Source organism: Schistocerca serialis, chromosome 3 (assembly GCF_023864345.2).
Source record: "Schistocerca serialis cubense isolate TAMUIC-IGC-003099 chromosome 3, iqSchSeri2.2, whole genome shotgun sequence".
NCBI classification, from domain to species: domain Eukaryota; kingdom Metazoa; phylum Arthropoda; class Insecta; order Orthoptera; family Acrididae; genus Schistocerca; species Schistocerca serialis.
The window spans coordinates 914,289,712-914,312,185 of record NC_064640.1 but is presented as its reverse complement, the minus strand read 5'-3'; the positions used below and the strand labels follow the sequence as shown (position 1 = coordinate 914,312,185).

General features: G+C 39.6%; 1 protein-coding gene across 2 annotated transcripts in view; it reads left to right on the top strand.

Moving 5' to 3' along the window:
• The window catches only part of LOC126471170 (trafficking protein particle complex subunit 10), a 157,827-nt gene that overhangs the window by 55,300 nt on the left and 80,053 nt on the right, over positions 1–22,474 (top strand). For both annotated transcript variants that reach the window (XM_050099274.1, XM_050099275.1), the window contains 2 exons: positions 13,975–14,103; positions 17,250–17,376. In XM_050099274.1, coding sequence (XP_049955231.1) covers positions 13,975–14,103; positions 17,250–17,376 — 256 coding nt within the window. The remainder of the gene's footprint in view (positions 1–13,974; positions 14,104–17,249; positions 17,377–22,474) is intronic.

Below are 22,474 nucleotides of genomic sequence, written 5' to 3'. Positions count from 1 at the left end.
TGACCAGAAGAAGGGATCGGTTGGTAGGACATGTTCTGAGGCATCAAGGGATCACCAATTTAGTATTGGAGGGCAGCGTGGAGGGTAAAAATCGTAGAGGGAGACCAAGAGATGAATACACTAAGCAGATTCAGAAGGATGTAGGTTGCAGTAGGTACTGGGAGATGAAAAAGCTTGCACAGGATAGAGTAGCATGGAGAGCTGCATCAAACCAGTCTCAGGACTGAAGACCACAACAAACATGATGCCAGCATACTACTTCACCTAGAGAGAGACACTTACGTCTCGGAATCTTTTAGTGTTTAAATACTTCGTAAAAAGTGCAGTATGTATTTTCAGTCCTTTTCGTGTCACTAGACAGTAGTCACAGCCAAAAATTGTGATACATGAATATAATTGTGTATGTTAGATTGAATTAATTTTGACATATCATTAGAAGACGAATGTGTAAAAGTGCAGTTTTACCTGTGCAACGTATGCTACATAATTACATAATGTACAAAATAGATATAACATCATCTGAAACAGAACAGCAAGTCAGTTTCTTGCCAACATACTTCTTCATTTGGTCTGGTGCTCCAAAGGGAGGAAACTGAATAGTTTGAGTACTTTCTACAGTACTCAATATGTGCATTCAATTCTTGTATACACCTGTAGTCAATTTTCAAGGCTTAAAATCAAGGTACCCAAATATAGTTGTTTTGTATCATGTTACAATAATTTCATCACATTGAAGAGTGATGAATATTTCCAGTTTCTGTTTAACTGGTGAAGTGAATCATGAGTATTTACGTCACATAAAGTGTAGATATTGTAGAACACCAAGCCTGTTTGTTGCTAGCATATTTGATCATGTGGGGAGGTACTTCAGACTCCAAAACTTAAAGCATCTGAACACTGGTTTGTACACATAGTATGTATGAACCCAGAAGCGTGTCACAACTGTCAACTGTACACACACTCGAACTGTAATCTGTGAGAAGTGTTCAGATGAAAAGGTACAGAACGTCGTAACAACCTGAACAGGTTGAAATTTGCGTATGCCACTTTGGTTTAATGTAGTAAGACATGAATGTAGTGTCTGGTGTGGTTTTGCACAGGTGTAACCTCTTCATAAAAAATTTAAAGCTGTGCCCGTAGCAGGCAAGGTGGTACTCACCATCTTTTTCAACATCCGAGGCCTAATACTCGCCGAATACATCAAACATGGAAAAACCGTTAACACTGGATGTGTACTGAGACACAGTGTAGCCTATGCAAGTCCATCGAGAGCAAACAGTGGCTGCTCACACAGAAAGTGATTCTGCTCCATGATAACAAGCACCCACACATCTCCAAGGTCACCCAAAGTGTAATGCTGAAGTTTAAGTGGGACTAGCTTGAGCATCCACTTTACAGCACAAATGTGGCACCTTGCAGTTTCCATGTGTTTGGTCCACTAAAAATATATCTTGAAGGGAAGCACTTCAACTCTGATGATAAACTGAAGGACACAGTGGAGGACTGGCTCCTGCAACATCACAGGAATTTTGGCAAAGGGGAAACCTTCGGCTCGTGAAACAATGGGTTAGTTGTGTTCAGGCCTCTGGTGTTTACTTTTGAATAAAGAGTTCAGCTAGGCACACAGTGGTGTTTCGTACATTTTCTTTTGAACGCCGCTCATACATTTTTTTCCAGTCTTCTCTGTCTTCTTCGTTTCAACCATTTGTGTTGTGTTACACGTTATCAACACCCACATTTCTCTTTTATCACATCACTTGATAGCAAGCATCTCGTCAGTTGACTTAAACTCAGTTTCTCCTTGTTTCAATTTCTTTTGCAGTTTTGGAACATTGTGCCCATTCTTACGAACAATGCCACACCTGGTTGTGAACCCAGAGAAACATGTCTGGCTTGAAATACCAGTTGTCAGCAGAGTATGCCCTTGTTGCATACATGGTCTCATAAGTGCTGCCACTATGTCACCACTTTTCCCTAAATTGTGGAAACCACTTTCTGTTGTTGCACCTGTATATACAGCGAAATCCAAAATGTATCCAGTCTGATAATCACAGAACACAACCGTCTTTATTCTGAATCTAATTTGCTTCCATAGAATAAATTGTTTAAAAGATAATCAACCTTTCAACATCAAGAGACTTACCATCAGTGCAAAGCTTATGATGTGAAATAAACACACTGGAAAACTTCATATGAACTATATCGCAAATATCTCTAATTTTAAACAAACTGTCGCCTCCAGTACTCGCAGAGCTGTCACTAAAGTGAGGTGTCCTCGAAAGTAAAATAAAACGGTTTCAGGACATAATTTCTCCAAGAACTTTGGTGTTTAAAAGTTTATCATGTCACAAATAATTACTTAACTTTAGCTTTTTAAATGGACTGTTAGAAAGGAAATAGCAACAAAGCAATTAAAGTTCCCCAAATCCAGTAGCTTTCTGCTTTGACAGTTGAGAATGCACAGATTCAGGAATATTTGTCTTGGTGTACACACAAAATTGATTCATTTCATCTGCTATAAAATGAAATAGGTGTTTTGATGAGAATATCATGACAAATCACAGAATGCTGGAGTCATTAACCAGTTAACATTTGTGCCCTTAAGCTGACTCATCAAAAACTTGCTTTAGTTGCAGGAAATTGATTTGTTCCCAATCAAAAAGGTCACTAAGGCATGCACTTTTTTGAAGTGTTTCACTATCACTTTCTGATTCTTCTGATTCTGATTCTTCGGATTCTGAATATCCACCAACTGCACATCATATAGAAACATCAAACTAGTGTGCTTTGCCAGCTGATGTATGGGCCTGAGGACTATTGCTTAGAGATTCCCTTGAAGACTAATCACTGCTATCGACATCAGAGAATTCGCATTCACTATCACTCCTAGTGAGTACCTACAGGATATCTCTATCTGTACAACCATTGTGATGTGATATTTCCATTGTAGAACAGAAATCACAAAGTTAATACTGACAAAAATATGTGAAGCGAAGTTAAAATCTGCATTGAGGGACTGCAGCAGCAAGCACAAATTCAGCTGGGTGTGTTGTCACATCTAGAGCATGCAAGTTGCTGTGGCTCAGTACTCAACAACAACAACAACACTGAGAGAGTGTGCAGAATGGAATGCGTAAACACGTGAATAGTGCTTAAGGAAAACCCAGAGGTTGCACTTAAACACATCCACAGAACCTGGGGAATTGTGGAGTATGATGAGTTAACTCAGCGACAGCAGTTGTAGGGTTAAAATTACTTTACTGTAAGAGAGTAACAAGTAGGGCTATTTTAATAATATACTGTCTCTAGTCTTGGAGGGTGAGCAGGATAGTATGGATAATTTCACTGTTATGCCACCGGAGTGTGCACCTTTCCTCCATTAGTGCTTTAGTTCACTCTTGACATTTTTATATTTGATTAATGTAAAAGTTCTTTCCGGGGTAAGAAAAATGACAACACTGTGTTTCTGGCTGTAACAAAGGTGATGGGCAATAAGTCTGTGTCTTGTGTATGAGTGAATGTTAGAAGCAGTTTTCTGAAGGTGGAGAAAAGCATGACGATGATTATTTCAGTTGACTCCTGAGTGTGAGCAGTGATGAAAACATTCCACAAATCAATAAAATTCTGTAGACACAGCTGAGCATATGGCTGTTGCAATACTGAAAAAAATTAACGAACATACATTCACGCATGATGACTTAAGACGCGATAGAAGATAAGTGCAGAAAAGATGGTAAAAAGAAAATGTTGATGAGGGACAAAATGAGTTCCTTATCCAGACTATGAAGGTCCAAGGGATGTCTACAGGGCCCGCTGTGTCATCCTATGCCTTGTGGTGTCATGGAGATATGGTATGGAGGGGCATCTGGTGAGCACACCCCTCTCTTGACCGTTTTGCAGACTCTCCAGACCGTGGAGCTGCTACTCCTCAGTCAAATGGCTCATGAAGCTGAGTGCACCCTGTACCAGTCATCCCACAAGGGAACAATCCTGGGCAGTACTGGGAATTGAACCCGGTACCCCACATGGTAGCCATGTGCTCTGACCACTCAGCTATGGAGAGAGAATTAGGGACAAAAAGGTAGTCAAAAAAGCATTTGCTGGGACATCAAAGAACAGTTAATAATAGCAAAAAGACTTCATGCAAAATAAGGAAAGAGACATTTCTGAAACTGTACAAAACATTCTCACTCCCAGTTGTACTACATATACGGAAGCAAAACCTGGTTAACAGCAGGAAAGGATACAGTAAGGATCCATAGTGAGATTTCTTTAACATGTAGCAGAATACGCAAGAGAAGATTCAAAGTGAAATGCACAAAGAAAGATTAGGATTAGTGTCTCTGAGACCACATCTGGACTTTGATCTTTAGGTTTCAGATAAGTTATTCCATGTGTAAGTGTATCAGGGAATGTGTATGGGTCTGCAATGTAACTGTTAAATAATTTAGTTAGATGTGAATGTGTTGAGGTGAATTTCTTTAGCCAGAAATTTGCTATTTTATCTTTTCCAGGGGCTTTCCAATTGTGAGTAGAATTAATTGCTTGGGTGACTTCATGTTGCAAAATTATCACTTCAGGCATTTGTGGTATCATTTTGTACATATCTGTTTCTGCTTGTATCCACCGTGCATGCCTGTTACGTTGTACCGGGTTTTTACCATATGTTGCTCCAGAAGTGTTCCATGTCTGTTATGTTTGGTGGATTGTCTATTTTAATGTGTGTGTTATCTATTGTCTGGTAAAATTTCTTTTGGTTTGTGTTGAATGTTTGGTTTTGTTTCCTTCTATTTTCACTTTTTTTGTATCTTCTAAGTCGTTTGGCCAGCGCTTGTAATTTCTGCTTCTTTTCATCTAATTGCTCTATCACTTCTTGTTGTGAGATTTTACCTAACCTTTTTCGTTTTTTTTTTTTTTTTTTTCTGACATTTCATTTCTTATAAATTGCGTTACCTGTCCGATGTCTTTTCTCAGTTTTTCTATTCTGATCTGTAGCCTGTGTCGCCATGCTGGTTTTGTGGGTTTCTTCTGTGTGTTGGTTGGTTCTGATCTCTGCCTAGTGTGTATATTTAGTGTAGTGAGTGCTCCTATATAAACCAGTAGTTGTAACTCTTTCATAGTTGTGTTTTCATTTATTGTTGTTTCATTTATTGTTGTTTCGACTTGTGGGTTATTTGGCGGTCTATGCAAGAATGGTCTAATGCCTGTATTTGTGTCTTTGTATTCTATATATGTCAGCTGAAATTTTTCTTCTATATCTAACATGTGTGTCACTTCGTGTTCTATTTGTGCTTATTCTGGTGGCTGTCTTAAGATTTCGTTTTCCTCCAATTGTTTAATTGATGCGTGTTGTTCTTTGTTTGTTTTCTCTGGGATGTTTGAGTCCATTACTGTATTTTCTTCTTCTTCTGATTGCACATTATTTTGTTCCAGTATTTGTTGTACTTGTTGTTTGATGTTTTCTAATTCTGACTGGGGTATCCTGTTACTTTTTATTATTACACGGATCTGATCAGCTAGTCGTTGTTCTGTTAAAAATTTTAATTCTGGGTATCTGGTAATAAATGTTGTGTATACTTGTGATCTGTATCCAGTTGTGTTGGTTCCTAGGTTTGTTGCTTGGTAATAACAGAACATGAGGTGTCGATTAACTTCGTCTGACCATCTCATCCTCTCTTTGTTTTCCTTCTAGTGTGGTTGCAGGAGGCATATCATGCAAAACACCTCTATTTGGATTTGAATAATTTTCCAGTTGGCTAGCAGTGTCGTTACCATTGTGGGTGGGCATAGGGTTCAAGCATCGTCCCCGACCATGACGGCGCTTGTCCGAGGCTTCTTTAGTTCTGTCCTGAACCAACTAATCGCACTAAAAGGGGCGTTAGCCCTATTAGTGGTTTGTTCTTTTCGTCACCTTTTACGACTGGCAGAACATACCGGAGGCCTATTCTTTTCCCTGGCCTCCACGGGCATTATTATTATTATTATTATTATTATTATTATTATTGCTGCTGTTGCTTGGGGCCAGTGTTCAAGTTACATACTGTAAACAGAGAAAGGTCATACATGTTACCTTTGGATGGGAATTTTGGTTCTTACATATCAGAAACACAAAACATTAATGTGATGTTAGTACACTAGGAGTGTCCATGCATAGGTTCCAGAATTAGGCTCAGGTATTGAAGATATAATGCCCATGTAGTCTTAGGAACAGGAAGGTAGTTGAAGGCAGTAGTGAACACTGAACTTCGAATTGGATTATATATCACAAAGATAACCTGGACAACAATGGCAGTGGCATATTTATTGCTGTATAGAATGTAGTAATATCTAGCGATGTTATTTCAGAAAGTGAATGTGAAATAACCTATGTGAAGGTAAGCATGAAAGGTAGGTCAAACATGGTACTTGGAGCCTTTTATGGACCACCTTCTTTAGGAGCAGAGCACTTCAGAGAATACTTGGAGAATAATGTTAGTTTCTCAACCCTACCATTGTAATAGTGACATCTACATACACGTACATACTCCACATGGCACTGCACAGTGTGTGGTGGAGGGTGCATTGTACCAGTGTTTCCCGTCCTGTTCCATTCACATATCGAGTGAAGGGGAAAAGTGACTGTGTATATGCCTCTCTAAATGTGTTCCAATCTCTCACACAATCTTCTCACGATCCCTACATAAGATATACTATTTTCACACAGTATTCTTGGAATACAGGTTTTCTAAATTCACCTGACAGAATTTTGTGAGACCTATGTCATCATTCCTCCAAGTATTCCCATTTCTGTTCTCCAAGCATTTCTGGTACACATCCATGTGGCCCATAATGACCTGTAACAATTCTGACAGCACATCTCTGAATTTGCACAACATCTATTGTCATAACTTTTCGATAAGCATTCCAAACACTGAAACAATATTGTAGAATTTGTCACACTAGGAGCTTTTATGTGATTTCGTGTACGTATGTGTTACATTTACCCAGTACATTTCGAAAAAATGTAAGTCTTCTCTTCACTTTCCCTAATTACTGATTTTATATGACTATCCCATTTCATATTGCCTGTCAGTATTACCCCTAAATATGATAGTGTAGGTTTTCTCAGCAAAATTCTTGAATAAATCTCACCATATAGCGGATATGCTGAGTCCCAGATAGGCACAACATAAAGACTATCACAAATAAAGCTTTTGACCATTAAGGCATTTGTCAACAGTGGAGACACACACACACACACACACACACACACACACACACGAGCATGCATGCGCAACTGTAGCCTCCAGCAGCTGAAAAACATTAAAGGTATTTAGCACTTCCTTTGGGGTCTCTAGACGTTACTGTTGTCAGCTACAGTGGGAGACAGCACTGAGACAAACAAGGAAGGAGGGAAGTTGCATTGGTTGGTGGCAGGAATCCAAAATTATCTGTACATTAAACTTTAAGGTTAATGTAACACTTTATTTCTAAAAAGAAAAGAAACAAAACTTCTCTTTATCAAGTGGCTGCCTGTGATTTTTACATGTAAATACTTTCGTCCCTATTACTACTCGCAGAACGCAGGCTAATAACGTACTCAGTACTGATGCTCTTGAAGTCTGTGACCAAACTGGACTGGCTAGTGATGGGCAGCTGGTCAAGTCCGCATTGACGGGGGGCAGTGAACTCTCTTCCTGGAGGTGTGGCACTGCCTGCTATTTTCACTGGTTTAGGGGCCAGCACCTTCTTGATGCTGTTTCACGGCACTGCACTGGTTGGTGTCCAGTCAGTGCTTTAGGGACTGCACAGTTACCTTTATTTCTGTGGAACATTTGGCATTCAATATAATCTGTTGGGCTCATTTAGTGGAATATTTTTCAAGGCTATCACATTTTTCCGAAGACTCCCTACGCTCATATCTTAGGTAGTAGTTGAAGTTGTGAGACAATTTGGAACACCTTTCAGAAATCTAGGAAATGGAATCTACATGTTACCCTGCATCTACTCAATTCCAGTCATGTTGGACTATTCGCTGCAGAAGAGATTTTCAGTAAATACGAGCTTGGAAAAGAGCTAATTGTACCACACGTTCAGTGTAAAATCTAACTGGGATTCTATGAGAACCTGATGTCTTGTTCACTTTGAGTATCAACGGGTGCTGGTATTGATGCGTTTCATTTGAGTCTGTATGGTGTCAAACACTGGTGTGACAGTACACTCCTGCATGCATGCCTTTTAAGTGCAGAACTTAATACTTGTTCTTTCTATCTGCTGTCTCCTGTTTGAGCACAAAACAGATCCTCGAGACATTGAATGGAAAGTTTGGACCCATTCATTGTTATATGTTTGAACAGAACATCTAGGATTTGCTGATACCTATAGAATCAAAAGGTCATATGATTAAAACTAAATTAGTGCCAGAGGCTGGGAATTGCATGAGAATATCTGAATGTTTTATCTGAAATTTACTTCCTGCAGATAGAGAACCGACTCATGATGGGAATACTCCTAGTATCAAGTACACCCAAACTTCGTGAATTAATTAATGTGGAGAAGGGCCTAAGTGAAGTGATCTTAATGCTGTTTAGCTGTAACAGTATTGTGTACTACAGGTATTACAAGAAATGGTAGGAAAGGTAGAAAAATATTTTTGCTTAGTAAGAGTGATAGTAAACAAATCACTAAATACCTGAGTAATCAGCATCAAATATTTAGCTTTGACGATAAAGATATATAGCACCAAAATTCAAAAGCGTTGTCCAATACACATTACAAGTGGGAGGCCTCAGATGCAGCCATCGATTCGGCTCATGTTTGGGCACTCCGTTGTGTACAACCTACTATATAGGACTCGACGTTCTGGCTCAATACTCCCACTCCCAATTTTGAGAAAACCACCCCTAAAATTCATGACTTGCAGTAGACTCAAAATTGACAAGTTAGGTAGATTGAGCATTTTTTGTCATATAGATGGGGTCTGCAAATGTATATTTTCATAGAAATCGAGGGGAAAAACTGTTACTGTTGCCACTTATGCATCATCAAGGTAAATGCTGTTCAATTGAAGTGAAGCTGGTACAGCGATCAAGGCATCTGGTTGGGGAGCACTGAACTTTAGTTCAATTCCCAAAGGCATTTTGCAGTTTTCCCCTTTGTATTATTCCCCATATCAAAATTGATAGGAATAGGAAGGTAAGTAAGGTAAATAAGAACTTTTAAACATGGCTGCATGGTCAGTGACCGTTTACAAATTAAAGTTAAAGCAATTACAGACTTAGGTTGCGAGATTGTAATGGCTTTAACTTTAACATAAATAAATTAATCAAAAATAATAAAAAGCTAGGCAGGTATATTTCTCAAACAACTTGGATTAGGAAAGAATTAAAATTTTAATCCTTGTCACCTTACAATGGCTCTTTCACTCGCTCTGTTACATGTCCTCACTTTTTACAAACAAGATGCATGGTTCCTGTCATATAAATCTCAAGGCAAATATACTCACATTGCCAAGAACACCTGATGAATGCAATGTTTGCACAACATCATCATTCCTTCCAAAGCTTTGGTGGAAGACAGACTAGGTTTACATTTAAAAATATTTCTTTTTCAGGACTTAATTTTGATGCCTACCACATGTACGGTAATAAAAATTCTTGTGTGCATTCTGCCCCACGCCCCACTATAAACAACCGTCATGTGGTTGGATGTCTTTAGTCACAAGTTCACAGCAGTCTTACTCGAAGTTTTTCTCTTACAGCGAGGCTTAAATTTTAATTCTTTGTTGACCAAGTTGGTTGAGAAATTTGTGTAACTTGTTACTCCTTATTGACTTAGTTACATTATTAACCCTCATTTTCCTACCAATTTTATTATAGGAAAAAAAGAAACCTATGGAATGCGTTCCGGAATTGAACACAGGTTCTCTGCTCCCCAGAGTGCCAGTGGCACCTTCATTGAATTACATTAACATTATGGGCACCTAAGTGACAGTTGCACCAGCTTTTCCTTGATTTATAGGAAAATAGGAGTTTGCAGACCCTATACATGATGATGAAAAATGCTCAACTTTCAGTTATCTGTCACTCACCAGTTTTGAGTCGATTGTACATTTGAAATTAGCAGAAGTTTAATTTAAACCAGCAGTGGGGCATTATTGGGCCAGAACCTCTCAGAGGCCTTAATTGTAGTCTGTACACAAGCAAGCTGCCAAATAGGAGCTGACTCATTGGCAATGTCTAACGCACTCCCCCTTGTACGACCAGTATGTGCTGAACAAGGTTTTGAGGGATGGGAAAGATCCACTGTGGTTCAGTAACCATGATGGAAGTTTGCTACGAAATGCAAATAGTGCCACATCACAAATTTTAAGATAAGCTGTAGTCTTGTTTCAAACAAAAGCTGCACAAAACCAAAATGAACATAAAGAGAGCAGGGTGAGAAATAAAATTTTAATCTGATCTGACTAAAAATTTTAAGAAATTTTGGTTCTATTTAAAGTCAGTCAGCATACTGAAATCATCTATTCAGTGGCTCAGTGATCATACTGGCACCAAAACTGAAGATGGCAAAAGGCTGAAGAACAGAATTTGATATTCCAAAATTCTTTCATCGTGGAAGAGGATAATATGTTTCCTCATTTTGGATATTACACAAATGTCATAATTTAACATATTTGGATAAGTAATCGTGTAACAGAAGATCAACTAACATCACTCAATTGGAGTCTGCCATCCAAAGAGCTTTTGATGAACGTCAACACCTTATAGCGGTCTTCTTCGATGTGCAAAAGGCTTAAGACACCACATGGCGGCTCCAGATCCTTGCTACCGTACACAATTGAGGTTTCTGCAGTCTGCTCCCAATTTTTATTCAGAAAATCTTATCTCTTGTATTTTCTGGGTTCAAGTTGGTGCAGACTTCTTGCAGGCACCCAGTTCTCTCCATATCCAAGAGAATGGTGTCTGGCAGGTCTCTGTACTGAATGTCCCTCTCTTTCTAGTAGCTGGGGTCCTCAGTATCACTCTCCTTGTATACTGTTGATTTTTGCCTTTACTATTGCTCCTCTAGTGTGGGTGTCACTGAATGTCGACTGCTAGGCACCATACAAAGTGTGCAGGTTTGTGTCCTCACCATGGATTTTGGTTTTCAGCCACCAAGACTCGTATCGTGCACTTCTGTTGACATAGTACCAGTCAACCACAAGGAGAACTTTACCTGAACAGCCAACTACTCAATGTGGTGGAGATTTATCACTTTTTATGTCTGATCTTCGATGCTTGGTGAATGTGGATTACCCATTTTTGCCAGCTTAAACAAAAGTGCTGGCTGCATCTTAATACACTTCACTGCCTGAGTAACATATGCTGGGGTGCAGATTGCACTACCCTTCTGCAGGTTTACAAAGCCATGATACAGTCCTGTCTTGATTATGGGAGTCGCATATGGTTCGGCATCACTTTCAGCATTCCGAATGCTGGATCTGATACACCATTGTGAGATTCAACTTGTGACACGAGCCTTTTGACATAGACCTGTGAACAGCTTACTCATATTGGCTGGGGTCCTTCCATTGCAGATCAGGCACCTACAGCAGCTTGTCATTTATGCTACTTATTTGCAGCTCTCCTAAGCATCTGAACTACTGTCTCCTCTTTCCAAGCACGGAAATCCATCTCCCACAGTGATGGCCCAGAGCGGGGATTACGATTGCAATCCACGGGCGGTCCCTCCTCTCCGAACTCCAGTTGTTTCCTCTACTACCTCTCCTCTGGGCCCTCTCATCTGCAACTTCATTGTGCATCCCATGGCCACAACTTTGTCCTGATGTATCTCAACTTTCTAAAGACTCAGTTCATCCTGAGGCCATCCGCCACCAATTTTTCTCAATCCTTGGTGCATCCCAGGGTTCAGGAGTAATCTATGCTTATGGCTTGATGGTTGCTGATCGCGCAGGCTTTACTTTACACACACACACACACACACACACGGGACATACTGAACTGTACTTCTTGCCAGATGGCTGTAGTGTATCCACTGTGGAGTTGGTCACCATATCTGGTGCTCTTGAGCATATCTGTTCCTGCGCAGGTAAGTCCTTTCTCATCTGCAGTGACTCCTTGAACAGTTTGCAAGCTCTTGACCAGTGCTACCATCCCCGTCCTATTGTTGTGGGTATCCAGGATTCTCTGTATGCCCTTGACCAGCGTGGATGCTTGGTGACCTTCGTGTAGACCATGGGCCGCATTGGGATCCCGGGGAAAGAACTCCCCGATAGCCTGGCCAAGCTGGCTGCCAGTAAGCCGACTCTTGGGATCCATATTCTGGAAACAGACCACCGATCGGTATTACACCCTTCACATTTTAGGGGTCTGGAATACAGAATGGCGCACTCTGACTTCAGCAAACTAACTATGGCCAATAAAGGAGACTACGAATCTGTGGAAGTTCTCCATGCAGACTTCTTGCAGGCACCCTTTGCTGGCTCCGCATTGGCCGTACTTGGCTGATACAGGGTCGTCTCCTCCTACTCAATGTCGTTGTGGTTCTCGTTTGACAGTGGTCCACATTTTGATAAACTATCCCAATCTAGCCATTTTGTGGTAGACTCTTCATCTCCGTAGCTCGCTACCCCTGGTGTTTGGAGACAGTGTCTTAGCAGCTGACTGTTTTGCATTTTATCTGTGAAGGAGGCTTTTACCATTGTGTTTAAGGGAGCCCTACTTAATCTTATCGGCCCACTGAGTGGTTGGCAGAACATTCTGTTGCCACCTCTGCTCAGACCAAGCGGCGGCTGTCAGGACTTAGTGGTCCAGCCCAATCCTCACCCTACCTGCCCTTTTGCTCTTCCTCCCCTCTCTTGTGAGGTCTGTTCGACTTGTTCATCTTCTGTTTATCTGTGCTTATCTTGTCATGCCTGTGTTGCTCATGTTTCTTAGGCAGTTTCTGAGTGGTTTACCTCTGTTAAATGGCGGGGGTGAGGGATGTATCTCTTTGCACTCTGCTTTTGGGGGCTTCCAGCTGGTCCCTAGATGGGGCACCTCGCCTGCCTTTTTTCCTGTGTCTCCTTTTTTTCCATCCTGTATTAGCCTTTGTTGGCCTTTGGTAGACCTTGGGATTTTCTTCCACTGAGTTTTGTGCAGTAGACCTCTGATGTACAGTCACGTAGACCTGTCTGTTCGAGAAAGAAGGTACTGATGACCTAGTAGTCTGGTCCCTTTAATTACCCAACTAACATCATTCGCATGTTTTGTAGGCATGAGAACATTACACAAATCTTCAACAAACTCCAGTATCAGACACTACAAGAGAAGCATTTTGCTTCGTGGAGAAATTCATTGTTGAAATTCTAGAAGCATAAGCTGAAAGAAGAGTTGAACAGCATATTACTTTCTCTCTCATGTGTCTTGCAAAATGACCACGACAGGACATTTCCTGAAATTAGAAATCATATGGAAGTTCATCAGTAGTCATTCTGCGTACGTACCATTCACGAATGGAACAGGGAGGGAGGAAAACAGTAGTGGTACCAGAAGTATCCTCCACCGCACTCTGTAAAAGACCTGCAGAGTATTGATGTAGATGCAAATATTCTTTGTACACACAATCCACAAATGTAACAGAGAGAAACAATCATGTAATTCAATGAGAAGTGCACATTGCCATGCACTTCATTATGATTTTCAGTATATAAATGTACTTATGGAAGTTGGTTGAAGATAATGCACAACAGTTTTCCTTAAAACAACATATGCATACTGGCTTGCCCTTTTTATAAAAGTGTGAGTACCATTTTCAGGACAGAATACGCATTAATTTCATTGAAAACAAATGCAAAGGCAGGAAACCTTCCACAGTATTAGGGCATGGCACATGCATTTCCTCATGTTCAGTTTCAGTTCTACTGATCAGTTAAAAAACTGTTTTCCATCATATTTATTTTGTCAATGCTTGAGTGAAAATTATTTTCTCTATATGTAATATTTTTTCTGCCAGGTACATTAAACCAGAAGTAAATAGTGAAATCGCTCAGAAGTTGGCTATGCTGGAACATCTAGATTATAAACAGGACAAAAATCTTGCTTCCGCCAGCGTTGTTGCGAAAAACCCAAAACAGTTCCTCAGGTATTTATCTGCTGCATTGCACTTTATCTCAGTTGTTAAAACATTATGTAAATTGTTAGTGCTAACTTGTTTGTTTTACCTCAAGAAGAATAACAAGTACAAGTCGCATGAAATGAAATGTAAATTAACCGAGGTAAGTTTCTACAATAATCAGCTGTCTGTTTTTATTTCTATATACTGCAGTAAATTTATGAACTGGTTACCTTTATTAATTTAGTCAGTTTCTTTAGAGAAACAGACTAGGTTTTTGTGTTGCTTGTTTTTAAGACTGATATTCAGTTCAAGAATTCCTCACTTTCTGTTAAACATTGCCCTTCTATTTAAACACATTATATTTGTGGAAGATCCACAATGTGTAACTCCTTTGAAGCTGTGAATATCACATGGCTTTTATTGCTTTAGTTGATACGCATTTTGGCTTACTGAGAATACAACATTTAAAGTATTGTAATGAGAAAGTAAAGTTTAGGTTATTAATGAAGAACGCTGATATAGTATAAAGAAATTTCAGTCCATCTAATTTTGCCAGTGTGCTTTAATCCAAAGTATACACTATAAAATTTAATTTTGCGAGTACTGATCTTGGAAATCCGAAATATACTGAGAGCAAATGTGTGATGCAATTCTCACCTTATAACAGTAGTTCCTGCACATGATACTGAAAGTACTTAAAATTGTTAGATTTATAAAAATTACATTCTCTTAATTGTGTGTGAAAATTTGAAATGTATAAAGGTAATTGTCAAAAAGTCGTACAATTTTGTGAAGTTAGTAACAAATCACCCCCTTTTCTAACTACTATTACATGGGGTGGAGTGCTACTTGGTGTATTAAATAAATCATTGGCCAAACTACCTTACACCTGGCATTTTGTAAGAATTATTTTGGAGAGGGGTGTGAGGTGTGCACGTACTGCTGTAATAAGGGATGGAAGTTTTTAAAGATATACATTTCTGAGAGAGGTAGTTCAGACTTTCGATCAGTTATCTTTAAAAATGAACAACTGCACGTTCTCCACCGGCAGAGTGGCATTGGTGTTGTCTGCAGTTCATAACACAATAGTTGATAAAAAAATCTGTCGTACCACGCTGTGGGGAATGCTGAAGAATCATTTTCAACCTTTTCCATCTTACTGTCTAAAAGAGAATAATTTACCATCTCACAGAAGGAAGCTATCTTTATCAAGAATTCTTCTTAATATCTTCACAGGGAAGACTGTGGAGCAGGACTGGTGGTTTTTTCCATGAACTTGGGCAGCATTTTGATCATTCAGGGAGTTTCTTGTTTTTCTTAATGTATCACACCTTCTTACGAGTGAATCATTTTTTTTATATATAGTTTAGAAGATAGTTTGGACAAGAAGAGAATAGAAGCTTTCGAAATGTGGTGCTACAGAAGAATGCTGAAGATTAGATGGGTAGATCACGTAACTAATGAGGAAGTATTGAATAGGATTGGGGAGAAGAGAAGTTTGTGGCACAACTTGACCAGAAGAAGGGATTGGTTGGTAGGGCATGTTCTGAGGCATGAAGGGATCACCAATTTAGTATTGGAGGGCTGCGTGGAGGGTAAAAATCGTAGAGGGAGACCAAGAGATGAATACACTAAGCAGATTCAGAAGGATGTAGGTTGCAGTAGGTACTGGGAGATGAAAAAGCTTGCACAGGATAGAGTAGCATGGAGAGCTGCATCAAACCAGTCTCAGGACTGAAGACCACAACAACAACAACATAGTTTAGAAGAAGATACTGGATGTCAAATGGCTGGAAGGACAAAAGTGTTGTGGTGTTGTACAAGTGACAATTTGTAACTTCAAGGAGCAATTAAATTGCACATGCCTCCAAGAAAGTTGCGTATATGGAAATTTAATATGTGCTGTATGTGTAGCATTGTGACAGTCGAGGAGAGTTTATGGTATTTTTCTCATACTTAACGGATTTGTAGCTCAGTGCATGGAGTTGTTTCCTGAAGCAGTATGACATAGTTCCCAAACAACATCAAAGAATCATGTGGTGCTGAGGGAATTAGATTAGGGAACAAGACACTAAAAGTAGTAGATGACTTTTGCTGTTTGGACAGCAAAAGTAACTGATGATGGTTGAAATAGAGAGGATATAAAATTTAGACTGGTAGTGGAAAGAAAAGCTTTTCTGAAGAAGAGAAATTTAAGTGTTAAGAGGTTTTTTTTTTTTCCAGAAGGTATTTGTTTGGAGTGTAACCATGTATGGAAGTGAAACATGGATGGTAAACAGTTTAGACAAGAAGAGAACAGAGATTTTTGAAATGTGGTGCTACAGAAGAACGATGAAGATTAGATGGGGAGATTGCATAACTGATGAAGAGGTACTGAATAGAATTCAAGAGACAGGAAATTTGTGCCACAATTTGACTAAAATAAGGGATTGATTGATAGGACACTTTCTGATACATCAGTGGGTCAGCAGTTTAGGATTGGAGGGAAGTGTGGGTGATGAAAATCATTGGTGAAGACCAAGAGTGGAATATGATAAGTGGATTCAGAAGGATGTATGTTGCAAGAGTTATTTGGAGATGCTGAGGCTTGCGCAGGATTCAGTAGCATGGAGAGCTGCATCAAACCACTCTTTGGACTGAAGAAGAAGACGATGGTGACATTTCTTTCACCTCTAGCAAAGATATGTTAATGAAAAAGAATGACAGGTTGCTGTGCAGTTCAGAGACCATGTTAAAATACAGGCTCCACTCTGACTTAATGGGTAAACCAGTTCATAGCCAGTAGAAAAGAACACACCACCTCCAATGGGGTCTAGCTTAGTAAAGCATCATGGTGTTCAAACCAACCCTGTTGAAGACAGTTTTACCTTTAGTCTTCAGGGTAGAAAACAAATAGAACACACTGTAAGAGAAACTGCAAATATAGTGTTAATGAAGTTGAAAAACTTGACAGTGACATCCTTTTATTGGTCAGACCGTATCAGTTTTTAACTGTTGTGCACTGGCATAGTGTAGTCATTGTAGATATAATTTTAAAAAGTTTTTAGTTTCTTGAAACTTGCGAAGTATTCAAATCTATGTATACTCAATAAGGAACATTTGCATTACATTCCATAATAATAAAATTATTTTTAAGATGTTTGTAATGATGTACAATCTTCTTCATATTTCAGGAGGACAGATAGTCAAGGAAAATATAAGAAAGTAAATGCAGCAGTAAAAAGTGATTTTATATGCGAGTTCAGTTTAGACAATTTCACTTTATATCCTGGAGTCAACACATTTGTATTGAAAGGAAAGGTAAGATGAAATTCATGTAACTGCAAACACACACACACCCACACCCTGGGACGGCAAAATTTTAGGTCTTTGGTTATTGAAACTGCTACTTTATAGTGAACATTCTGTGAAACAGATGATGCATATTGGAAAAGCCTCCATCTGAGATATACTCCATTACTTACAGTGTAACTGCAACTGTTCGTGCATTCACAATGCTTCAACATGAGAGATGTGTACAAATCATGCTATAAACTTCAGCTACATTTTGATAATGTCATCATTTGTGACTTAGGGTGAGAGGGTGTACAAAATTCAGTTAATTTTTTTCCTTCACCATATTTCTTTGAGGTTGACACTAATGTTATTGCATTCATTATTACAATCCTCCAACATCTTTCTGATTTATTATGTAGATTTTGATTATTTCAATTCTATCCCAGTATGCATTAGATGAAGATGGCAAAGAGAAGGCCAGATGAAGCTGAAATTGGTTACAGTTTTGTGACATAGAAGGCACAGTGAAGGTGAAGGAAATGATACTCTCATTTGCTGTGTAATTACTGTAGATGATGCCATTCCACCTTTACCATATAGGAGCAGCTAGAAACATACACATGTAGGACAGGGCATTGAGAGTGTAAAATATCGTAATGGTCAAAACATAAAAATATATAGCTTAGGATGTGGTAATATCATCTCTGAAATGGTAGTGCATATGTTCAGAACTGGCTCTTTGTGGTTTAGTGCACTAGGCAATTGATGTATTTAGCTTTAATTGAGCCACAAATTTCTTTAATAAGAGTTTGATAGATTTACTTACATAAGAACGAGGTTCCATTTTTTAAAGTTTTGCCTTTTTCTTGGTTCAGGCCAGAATTAAGGTTATCCATTGCCATAGCAGTCAGCCATTTCAGGGGCACCAGCTGCTGTTGGGGCATTCATTGACCACCACACCACTGTTAATTGAGGTTGCTAATGAGTAGCGTAGCTTGACCACAATAATAATGCATTTATATTGTGATGCTGGTAAGGAGGCAGAATTGACAATGACATAAACAGATACTAAACTCAATTTGTGTGACTTTCTGGATTTTTTTCCCTAAATTGGGTACTCCTGAAATGTCTACATTCTAGGTAGTTTAAGAGTTTGCCTATTCAGGTGTGCCACCTGTTGCCAGTAACTGTATAGCCTAAGCAGTTGGTAAACATTCTCTTTTTGTCAGTTATTTGCTCACTTCAAAAACCAAAGGACTATTTAATTGGTTAATATTTAACAAATCAATTAGGCAATACAACACATAAGTATTGCAAAATCTGTTTCGTGATGTTGAGCAATATGGGATGTTGACAAACTCAGTGGACCTGTGTTCAGGAAGGTGGGATCTGGCCATCCAGATTTAATTGTCTTGTCATTTCCTAAATCTCTTCTGGCAGGTGCTGGAAATGTTCCTCCAGCAAAGTCACAGTATTTTTTCCCACCACTTCCACTGACTAGTGGTCTATTTCTAATGACGATAAAGCCAATAGATAAATACTCTTATTTTTATACATTCTAAGAAAAAAAACACACACCACAAATGAATTATTCGAATGGGACAGAACCCAGTAGATGTGATGTAAATGTACAGACAAACAAATGATTACAGTTTCAGAAGAATTGGATGATTTCTTCAAGAGAAAGAGCTTTACAAATTGAGTGAGTCATTTAACATGTTGCTTCACATCTGGCCCTTATGCAAACAGTTATTCAGCTTGACATTGATTGACAGAGTTGTTGGATGTCCTTCTGAGGGCTATTGTACCATATTATGTCAAATTGGTGTGTTAGATCATCAAAATCCCAAGCTGTTTGGAGAACCCAGCCCATAATGTTTCAAAAATTCACAATTAGGGACAGGTACAATGACCTTTCTGAGCAAGGTAAGATTCGGCAAGCACGAAGACAAATAGTAGAAAGTCTTGCTGTGCGTGGAGAGGCATAGTCTGGCTGAATTGAAAGCCCAGGCAGTAAAACAGGGTGTTGAATATTGTTAGTATATTGCTCTGCTGTAAAGGTGCCTTGGATGACTACCAAAGAGGTTCTGCTATGAAAAGAAATGATATCTCAGACCACCACTCCTGCTTGTCAGGCTATATGGTGGATGACAGTCAGATTGGTATCCCACTGCTACCCCTCGAGCCCCCAGACATGCCTTTGGCCTGGAATCTCATTGACTGGAGTAGAATTGTTTCTGTGATGAGCCCAGCTGTGAACTGATCCCTGATGACCACTGACTGTTGCCTGCCATACAGCCTGGCAACTGGGAGTGATGGTCTGGGGAGCCATTTCTTTCCATAACAGGACCCATTTGATTGTCATCTGCTATGCCCTTACAGCACAGTGGTACATTGTTGATATTCTGTGCCTTGTTTTGTTGCCCTTCATGGAAGCCATCCTAGGCTTACATTTCAGCAAGATAATGCCCACCTGCACTCAACGAGAGTTTCTACTGCTTGTCTTCTTGCTTGCCAAACCCTACCTTGTCCAGCAAGGTTGCTGGTTGTCTCCCCAATTGAAAATGTTTGGAGCATTATGGGTGAGGCTCCCCAACCAGCCAGGGATTTTGATGATCTAATGCGGCATTGGATGTAATTTGGTACAATATCCCTGAGGAAGGCATCCAACCACTCTATCAAATAAGGACAAGCTGAATAACTGCTTGCATAAAAGCCAGAGACAGACCAACATGTTACTGACTTGATCAATTTGTGAAACTCTATCTCTTGAATAAATCATCCAATTTCTTGTGAAACTGTATTTACTTGTCTATCTGTACATGTACATCACATCTCATGATTCCCACCTCTCTGTGATAATTCCTGCGTGGTGTATCTTCTTATTCATGAACAGTATTTTATCTGGTAAGGGAAGCTCTGGTGGAATGCAAATAAATTAGGGGAAAAGGAGACAGCTTACCAAGTAGCAGAAGCATTGAGCTGCTCTCTCTCTCTCTCTCTCTCTCTCTCTCTCTCTCTCTCACACACACACACACACACACACACACACACACACACACACACACACACACACCCTGTGCAATGCAACTCATATTTAATTTGGACTTACGCATCTCTCACTGCTTGAAAACTATCAAAAAGGATTTGCCGTTGTAAATTATTGAATACGGTAGTGCTGTGATCCACTGCTTCATTTAGCCTGTATGTGGGAAAGTAAATTACCATATTAAAGCATTTTGCTTTGTAATCTAAGTTGTGACAAGAAGAGAGTAGTATAAATGGAAATCAGTTTTTGTCAAGAACACCAGTAATAAACAGTTAAGTGTGAATGGTGATCATATATAATCTCACAATGCAATATCACATTTCATTTTGTGTTTCAGCTTGCTGCCACATACTTTCAGTTTGGAGAAATATTTTGAACATTATTCTATAAATATTCAGGGTGTTTGTAATTAAAGTTCCAGTTTCAAAACACTGTAGAAAGAGAACCACCACTTAGAATTATGTCAAATTTTAGCAGCATATTATTGACACAGGGGGAAATGTTATGGGAAAAATGAATTTTTTTTTGCCAATAGATGGTGTTGTAAGAGTCTTAATGTAAATGGGGTTGGCTACAAATGACAGATGAATCGAAATACGATGGCTACATTTTGAGTTGCCACATCACACCATCCATGCTGTTCGATGTGCAGGACTGCACAAGTTCAGCAGCCAACAGTTGTTGCACAGTTAATTAGGTAAGCCTTTCCACCATCGCAAGGCCGTACCACATTGGGTGGGAAAAATCAGTTTTTAATTGTTGTGAGGCCAAAAACCACATGAAAAGCAAAAGTCATCTGTTTTTAACTGTCCTGGTGCCAGAAACCACATGAAAAGCAAAACAACATCGGTTTCTAATTGTTGTAATATATGTTCATTATGCTGTCCACCACTTTCTGCCGCAATTTGAAATTAAGACACAGCGTGTTCCACAGCAGATCAGATTGTCTTGGGTGTCACGTTCAGAACGCATTGTGCAGTGGATATCTTCAATTCAGAAATTGGAACCCTGAAAGCAACGTCTTTCAGATAACATCACAGCCAGATGGATTAACATCAGATGATCTGGACAGCCAAGCTGTAGGCAGATGATGACTGATGATTCTGTCATTTCTGAGATGCCACTGCAGCAGTTGCTTCACAGGATGTGCATTGCGCAGAGAAGTGCCACTTTCATAAAAATGATCCTAGCCACACATCCTCACTGTCAAAAGTGTCGGAATGACGTCGGCGACCAAAAGATGCTCATAGTAGTTGGCACTGACAGTACAGGTAACAGGGCTCACTTGCTTGAAAAAATATGACCCTATGATAAATGATGCCATCAGCACACATCATACAGCCACCGTTGCAGGATGAAGTGGTACTGGTAGATAGATATGTTGATTTTCTGTTGCCCGTATTTTGCAGTTCTGCATATTGACCTGCCCTTGGAGGTGGAAATTGGCTTTGTCTGTCTACTACAGAATGTTCCATGGCCATTCATTGTCCACTTCATGTGAGCAAGAAATTGCAGGGCGAACATTTGTATTGCTGCCAGGTAGGCAGGAAACAGCTCCTGAACATGAGTGATTTTGTTGGGATAGCAATGTAGGATGTTCATAGGATTTTATGCACCACACTTGCAGGCATGTCCAATGTCTAGGCAATTCCCTATGCTGTCCAGGCAATTCCCTATGCACTGCATGTTTGCACACCACTGCTCAACTCCTACTGCAATGCTGTGGCCACATCGACAGATGTCAAATCAACTACTTTCCTCCCTCTGCCACACTGCACTTCAAAATTACCTGTCCTCGAATTTTGTAATCTTATTGAGACCCTTAGCGGGCCTGTTTTCATACCCTTGAGTGTCTAGGACTTCTGCAGGGCTACTGACGCACAATCACCATCCTTGTAAAAGAGCTTTACCAGCAGAACGCTATCCTTCGTGGAGACAGTCATGTTGGGCGTACCAGACACAAACTGAGGAACAGCTGTGTTCCACGCATCAGTTGGTGAGCATATTCTGACCCTTACAGCACTATCTATTAGTAAAATTTTCATTAATTTTTTCCCATCACTTATCCCCTTA